Below are 8,530 nucleotides of genomic sequence, written 5' to 3'. Positions count from 1 at the left end.
ATGGAGGGACAGTCAGTGGTGTAAACTTTATTTATATAGCACATTTCATACATAAAATGCAACTCAAAGTACTTCACATGAAAATAAAATAAAAAATAACAAGCAGCGGAATGCCAGAAACAAAAAGTAGGTCAATCTACAATTAGCAAATAAAAATAGCAATACAAAACTAAAACATTAAAAATGGTAAGGAAATTTGTATTGGATAATACATTTTAAATTGATATTCTTAGATATTCAACTTTATTGACATTTATAATTAAATTGGTGTCTTTACACTGTAGAATTTTACATTTGATTTAAGTGTCTATTTGTTTGTCTCTAAATGTTTTGATGAATTGAACAATGCCCTTTTGGTAAACAAGTGTAAGGCTTAATTGGGTCGTCCACTCACAGTTAACAGTCTTTGTATTGAGTTTGTTTTTGAAATGTAGGCCTACTGTAATTCTGCAAACTGTTAATAAATATTTAAATCAATCAAAATTGACATTTCAACTATTGATCAGACGCTGTGCATTGACGACACCTACAGGTCATTCATTTTAATTGCATGCATGCAGAGAAATCACAACATTGTGAGACGCACTGGGTCGTTGCCATGTTTTGCCACGGAAACCAGCGACCTGCCTTGTGTAAGTAAGTAAGTACATTTTATTTATAAAGCACCTTTCTTAACAATGTTACAAAGTGCTGTACAGTGACACAATCAAATCAATCATAATTAAAACAGTGACAGTACAACAAGCAAATAAGAACAACATAATCAAGTCAAATAAAATCAGAAAAATGTTCCCGAAATAAAAACGTTTTCAGTGGACGAAGCCAGGCTTGATACGAGCAGACGTGGCAACGCCATTGAAACACAGGGGCAATCTCCCGCTGGCCGAGAGGTTGGAACTCACGGTCCAATGGGAGCCTGCATGCTTTTGGGCGGCCAATAAGGGCAGGGGTAAAACAGAGAGGATTGTTCCGGATCCTGCGCGCAGGGTCCGGCCCATTCCTCTCTGTTATGTCATATTACGAGCATTTAACTTTTAATATCACAATTATTGTAGCTAATCTTTAACTGAATCTGGAAGTCTTCCTTTATTAAATGATTCTTCATAGTCTGGAATTGTAACTGATCAATTTTCTTTTGTGACTTTCGCCTTTATTTTATATGGAGGGACAGTCAGTGGTGTAAACTTTATTTATATAGCACATTTCATACATAAAATGCAACTCAAAGTACTTCACATGAAAATAAAATAAAAAATAACAAGCAGCGGAATGCCAGAAACAAAAAGTAGGTCAATCTACAATTAGCAAATAAAAATAGCAATACAAAACTAAAACATTAAAAATGGTAAGGAAATTTGTATTGGATAATACATTTTAAATTGATATTCTTAGATATTCAACTTTATTGACATTTATAATTAAATTGGTGTCTTTACACTGTAGAATTTTACATTTGATTTAAGTGTCTATTTGTTTGTCTCTAAATGTTTTGATGAATTGAACAATGCCCTTTTGGTAAACAAGTGTAAGGCTTAATTGGGTCGTCCACTCACAGTTAACAGTCTTTGTATTGAGTTTGTTTTTGAAATGTAGGCCTACTGTAATTCTGCAAACTGTTAATAAATATTTAAATCAATCAAAATTGACATTTCAACTATTGATCAGACGCTGTGCATTGACGACACCTACAGGTCATTCATTTTAATTGCATGCATGCAGAGAAATCACAACATTGTGAGACGCACTGGGTCGTTGCCATGTTTTGCCACGGAAACCAGCGACCTGCCTTGTGTAAGTAAGTACATTTTATTTATAAAGCACCTTTCTTAACAATGTTACAAAGTGCTGTACAGTGACACAATCAAATCAATCATAATTAAAACAGTGACAGTACAACAAGCAAATAAGAACAACATAATCAAGTCAAATAAAATCAGAAAAATGTTCCCGAAATAAAAACGTTTTCAGTGGACGAAGCCAGGCTTGATACGAGCAGACGTGGCAACGCCATTGAAACACAGGGGCAATCTCCCGCTGGCCGAGAGGTTGGAACTCACGGTCCAATGGGAGCCTGCATGCTTTTGGGCGGCCAATAAGGGCAGGGGTAAAACAGAGAGGATTGTTCCGGATCCTGCGCGCATGCTATTTGCAAGCCAGTGCTGTTGTCTGCAAATCTGCATGAACTAATTGAAGACCAGTGTTCATTTCAATAGAAATGTCGCCCTCGTCTGGAGTTAACAGAAAATGCTTGGATTTGCACAGACTTCAGACGCTCACAATGCAAAAGCTTTGATTGATTGATTGATTGATTGATTGATTGATTGATTGAAGTATTTAGTGTCAATCACTTTTAAAGCTCTCCATGGGCTGTCTCCTATGTACATAACTGAATTATTATCCCCCAAAGCAAATGTGAGAACACTTAGGTCTTCAGCCTTCTTACTAAACGGATATAGCTTTTGCGCTTGTATAGCCAGCCAACCTTATGGAATGAACTACCCCTTTCCCTAAGGAGGGCAGAACCTGTCGATACCTTCAAAAAGCTGCTAAAAACCCATTTGTTTCGTAAGCACTTTTGTAAATGTTGTGGCCAAAATAATTATACACATTTTCTATATATCATAAAACTGTTTGAGCTCTGTGTTACGGTCCTACTGTATGTGGCCCTATATTGATTTGGTCTGTGTATAATCCACTGTTAGTGTTTTCCAGTGCTGATGATGGATGGTGGGAGTGGCAGTAGAGATTGGAGGCGTGGAGATTGTGACACACCTGGGCCAGTATAAAATCACCAACCAGTATAAAAGGAGAGCCCACAAGCTCTTTTGCCATTGTAACAAACACCACATGCTGCTGAGACCCTGTTTTCTGTTTTCCCAGTGAAACAATACTAGACAGACAAAGTCACTAGTCAGATAAAGTTGATAGTCAAAGTTACTTTAAGCAACTCAACTCATATAAACCACTGTCCAAGTATCCCAAGTATTTCATTGCAGTCAGTATGTCTGAATTCATCCATGGCTCCGAGCGGGGTTTGACCTTAGAGCATACTCTAAGGTTTTGACCCTGATGGTTCTCAAATGAGCCATGTTGTTCAGTACTGATTTTTTTGGTTTTGAACCCAAGCCATGCTTGTTCGACTAGTGTGCTCTTGAGCTCTTGCGGACCAATCCAGATTCTTAAAGGACACATTCATTTCACTTTAATTTATTAGGCACTAGTATTTTGTGCTTTATTTGTATAATATAGGAAACTGAGGGCAGAGAGTTGGGGAAGAACAACACAATGCAGTTGGAATAGGCTGGAATGTACAGGGGGTGGAGGCCCCTGGGCTTGAGTTATTGGTGCACCCACCACCTACACCACAAAATGATAAGCTATTACCAGTAAGATGCCATGAGGGCGACCTCGCGACCTCGCCACATTAGAGGTTGAGGTTGTACCAACATAGTTCATTTACAAGTGTGACTTGCGTCGCGGCAAGCCGGCAACCACACTGGTTATCATGAGACTGACACAATATGTCCATATATTGACCCATATATGGGCTTAATATTGATGACATCAGGGATCTCTATATAAGCATAACAGGGATCGTATTCGGCCCCAATACAATCCCTGTTATGCCTATATATGGAGATCCAAGACGATGCCCTAATAGGGCATCGTCTGGGAATGCCCATATATAGACTTTTATTAAAGGACCAAGCAGTCCTGAAAGTAAATATGGTAGAGGGCCATGCGAAGCCCACAACCATTGGCCAAAGGGTGGTGCTATAGCACCCAATTGAAAATGCAAACTTTGACCACGCATGTCACAGTAGCAGAAAGTTGAACCCAAATGCAGAGCCAAACACAGGAGCAAAATTAAGATATTTATTCACAATATGGTGAATTGGAGATTGTGGAAGGTTGCATGTAAAACAAACATGGAGGATGAGGAGAGCAGTCCAGGCAGGTGGCAGGCAGACGAGCAGGCAGTAGAACAGGGAGAAGAGCTTGAGTTGCAGGAAACACAGGAGCAAAATACTATAACTTCACTAGTAAACACTGGCTAGAGTCAACCTATCATACTACCATGAAAGGTTGTGCAATGATCTGGCAACGAGTAGAGTGAAGACCAGGGCTTAAATACTGTCAGGGCTGATGAGTTGATGGCCGGCAGGTGTGTCAATTGAGTGCGAAGAGGTGACTGGAAGCTGGGAGGAAAGCCGAGGCCCACACACAGCCACAGTATGGCAACACAGAATTGCCAGATGTGATAACATCCCTTCTGTGCCGATAGATGCTTTCCCCAATCCTGCAGAGTCCCAGACATGGGAAGAGCTGATCGATGCTACACCTGAGACTGTTGGCGGGGTGGCTTCCTCAACATCCATCGATCAGCCGGTCCACAAGCTCCTTCACCTCCTTCCCCCGGTCGGAAGAGAGCCTATGGTGAGATCAGAGACCATGCAACGACCTTTGGATGAAGTGGAATTTATCCAAATTCCGGGGTGGCTGTTAAAAGGCTCATGGAGAGTAGTCACTGACACTCAATCAAGCCTTAGTGGCAGCTTGTTCATTGGCCACGCACATGTAACCCAGGTTTATAATTGTATGTCTGTATTTGTATCTGTTTGTATGCATCAGTATGCATGCATTTGTATGGTCACATGTACCATCTGCATCAGTTCACAGCTCATCACACCGATCACTCACTCACTCAGTCACACCAGTTTCAATCAGCAATCATCACCACACACAATCACCACACCCTAGTATAAAGCACAGCCATTTTGTCTCAGTCAGTGAGGTGTCACTGGCTGTGGCAGGTCTGTATCCCTATTCTTCTGCAAACATTTTACCATTTTACTCTTCCTTACAATACATGATATTAACACTGACACTGATGATTGGTTTTAGACTCCAAATACTACACTGGTGAACTGAACTGATGAGCTGTTGCATTTGAACTGAATTGGTGAGTTTGTTTGAAATGTTGTTTGTTTGAAATGTTTGAAGTGTTTTGTTTGGTTTTGTTAATTTTCATTTTGAAGTTTAAAACGTAAAAGATGATTTGACATTTGTAAATGCTGGTTTATGCTGTATGCTGTTGTAGATCAGCTACTTTAATTATTATTTTGATAATATATTTAATTTGGCCTCTTTTGTGTTCAGGCCAGGTTTTTTCCCATAGTTCATGAAACCCCATGACGATGATGCTGAACACAATGGCGAGCTAGGTCCCAGAGCGATCCCCTGTTTCTGACCTATACCTGGACGGTAGGATATCTCTGCTACACTCACACACACACACTTCCCCCCCATGACTGCTGCATACACTCTAAAGAACTGCCTCACATTACCACCCCTCTGACCTTGAATGACATTGAACATTTGACTTTGGACAAGCCACGACTGAGTTTATACTTTTGGGTTGAATTATGTTGTTTTATATCTGAATTCATTGTTGTTGTTTGTTTTACTTTTGTGTTTTTTCAATAATAATATCATTAAGCATAATTTTCAGTCTCTTGGTTCTTTATGTTTTTCAATGCAAACTCCTTTCTACCATACGCCTACTTCTGACAGCAGTGCTGGTCCAATCATATTCCCATATCACTAACGGTATATGCTACACACAGGTGTGGGAGGCTATATAAGTAGAACTCGCTGGACTCATTCCACTCATTCCCTGATGCATGCTCAGAAAGAGTCTATGTATCGGAGCCATAAAGCAGAATCGTTAGTAAGGTGACTACCCCCCACCACTTTGTGAACCTTGAATGATTTGACGATGATTTTCATGTCATGATTATGAATTGAATACACATGACCTGACTGGAAACAAGACCGCAATGACCTTTTTCCGGTGATATAGAGTTTGACTGAACTCTGTACTGTTTACATTTCTGACTAATAAAGTACTCAATCAATCAATCAATCAAAACCCAAACCTGGAAGAACAAAAGATCAGATAGCTCTTCATACTAAATAAGAATAGCAAGAGATGTCATCTTAACCCATTTAGGACACTACTTTATGGATTTTGTTTCTTATGAAGACTGTCTAGCAACTGAAATGAAGACATTGGCAAGGAATAGTCAACGAATACACACAAATCACAAAATGATGACACTCAAAATGTAATGTGCATGTGTATAGGCCTACCCCTGAAACAGGGGAAATCTATTCCACATGCATACGACAGTATCCAGACATCTGACAAGTATAGGCTTTAAACAGCTTATCAACAGCAGCTGTTTCTGGGCAGTTCCGGTTACCTCTTCTCAGTCAGAACCCAGTCTAATGTCATAGAACTCCATGTATGGGCACCGCTCCATGTACAACTCCATGTTTGGGAGTAGTGATGATGCAAGGATCAAGGCAACTCAACTTAAAGCCAACTCGCGCCGCATTCATGAGTGAGTTCGGCCCTGAGAGAGACCAGGTTATTATTATCGCTAAAAAAAATCATGATCTCAGAAATATATTCACTCTGTGTGAGATGTCTTTCATCTTTCATCTGGCACCTGCTGGACATTAGGAGTTCTAACACTAGAACACTGGTCACGGCTTGCAACAACTTTTCTTTGTCTCTGTTCAAGCAGCTGACGGAAAACAACAGCTCCAATGTCTTCTACTCTCCTCTCAGCATCTCCTCCGCTCTGGCCATGGTATTGTTGGGAGCGGGCGGAAACACAGCCACCCAGATGACAGAGGTCCTGCACTTCCACAAGTCTGTGGACGACGTCCACCCGGACTTCTCTAAACTTATGAGTGACCTAAACGAGCCAGGGAAGCCCTATGACCTCCGTCTGGCCAACCGCCTGTATGGAGAGAGGACCTACCGGTTTGACAAGGAGTTCTTGAGTGAGACCAGAAAACACTATGATGCGCAGTTGGAGTCTGTGGACTTCAAGCACAATGCCGAGGGAGCCATGCTGGACATCAACAGCTGGGTGGAGAAGCAGACGCAAGGTAAAATCAAGGACTTGCTTGGCTCAGGTACGTTGACTGAAGACACCAGAATGGTCTTGGTCAATGCCATCTACTTCAAAGCCAAGTGGCTCAAGTCATTCCATGAGGACAGCACGAGGGATAATTTATTTAGCCTCAATAGGGTGGAAAGCAAGCTAATGAAGATGATGTACCAGAGATCCAAGTTCCCTCTTGCTTTCATCCCTGAGGTCAACTGTAAGGTCCTGGAACTGCCCTACGTGGGAAATGAACTCAGCATGCTCATCTTTCTGCCCAATGAGATCGAGGATGATACGACAGGCCTGGAGAAGCTAGAAAAGGAGCTGACCTATGAAAGGTTTATGGACTGGACCAATCCAGGCATGATGTATCAGACAGAGGTTGCCCTGGGCCTTCCTCGATTCAGGATGGAGGAAACGTACGAGATGACAGAAGTCTTGAAGAAGATGGGCATGGTGGACGCCTTTTCCCAAGGACAGAGTGACTTCTCTGGGATGTCTCCATCCAACGATCTCACGCTTTCCAAGGTGATGCACAAGGCTTTTGTGGATGTGAATGAAGAGGGCACTGAGGCAGCAGCTGCTACTTCTATCCATGTAGCTGTTTGCCTATCTATGAATGCCAAGAACAACCATGTTTATTTTGTGGCTGACCACCCCTTTCTCTTCTTCATCCGGCATAACCCCACCATGAGCATCCTCTTCGCAGGCCGATTCTGTTCTCCTCCTGCATAGAAGGAAGCATGAGGTCAGTCCGCTGCCCCCCCAGGTTGGCAGAGGAAGTGTAGCGCCCAGGATTACATTGACACTGGGTGAAAAAAATCGGTTACAAAATTCTGGGACAAAATATGAAAGAAAAACACAAAAACACGAGTGCCTTGGATTTGTATTCATTCATTCAAGTTTTATTTATTCTTGAAATTACACTGAGTAATTAAACTCATTTTCAGTGTCGTTGTCAGATCAGGAATATAAAAACAAAGAATTCAATACAATACAAGGTATACATTACATAAATTACAACTAAATTACAAATAAATAATTACATTTACAAATAAAAAGCTAAAACAAATTTCAAATAAAAGCAAAAACATTTCAAAATGATCTAAAAACAGTTACACATTTTGGGTCTGTATGCTCACCAAGTTTTTAAAATGATGATGCAAGGGTACCAATAAGGTTTATTAGGGCCTCAGAAGCTAAAGGCAGATTTACCTATAGTTCAGATTTAACTTTTGGTTCCTTGAATTTGGGGAAATTACTTGACCGGGTGTGTCCCTTGTGTCCCTGTGTCCCTGGGTCTGTCCCTGTGTCCCTGGGTCTGTTCCTGTGTCCCTGGCTGTGTCCGAGCACTAAAATAGCCTTATAGCATTTGTTCTCTATCGTGTTCGAGACTGGCTCTCCACTACATATTTTCAATATGTACGGGAACTGACCCTACAGGGCAGTGTTCATGGATATCTCTTTAAGACACATCTTCTATGGTGGCACCGCCCAGATGCCAATCAGCGGGCTATTTAAGCCCCATCTGTGCAGTGCCACTTCGATTTTTTGATTTCCACGAGAGC

At 41.3% G+C, this 8,530-nt stretch overlaps 1 protein-coding gene across 1 annotated transcript; it reads left to right on the top strand.

Annotated features, from left to right (window-relative positions):
* Window positions 1-6,458: 6,458 nt before the first annotated feature.
* On the top strand, window positions 6,459-7,697 carry LOC308330954 (leukocyte elastase inhibitor-like; the record flags this gene model as incomplete). The annotated part of the gene is made up of 1 exon (XM_080786020.1): window positions 6,459-7,697. The coding sequence occupies one exon, from the start codon at window positions 6,459-6,461 to the stop codon at window positions 7,695-7,697; it is 1,239 nt and encodes a 412-aa protein (XP_080642146.1).
* Between the last annotated feature and the right edge of the window lie 833 nt (window positions 7,698-8,530).

Source organism: Protomyctophum bolini (assembly GCF_963924005.1).
Source record: "Protomyctophum bolini genome assembly, chromosome: 16".
Taxonomy (NCBI): domain Eukaryota; kingdom Metazoa; phylum Chordata; class Actinopteri; order Myctophiformes; family Myctophidae; genus Protomyctophum; species Protomyctophum bolini.
This window is presented reverse-complemented; position numbering and strand designations above follow the sequence as displayed.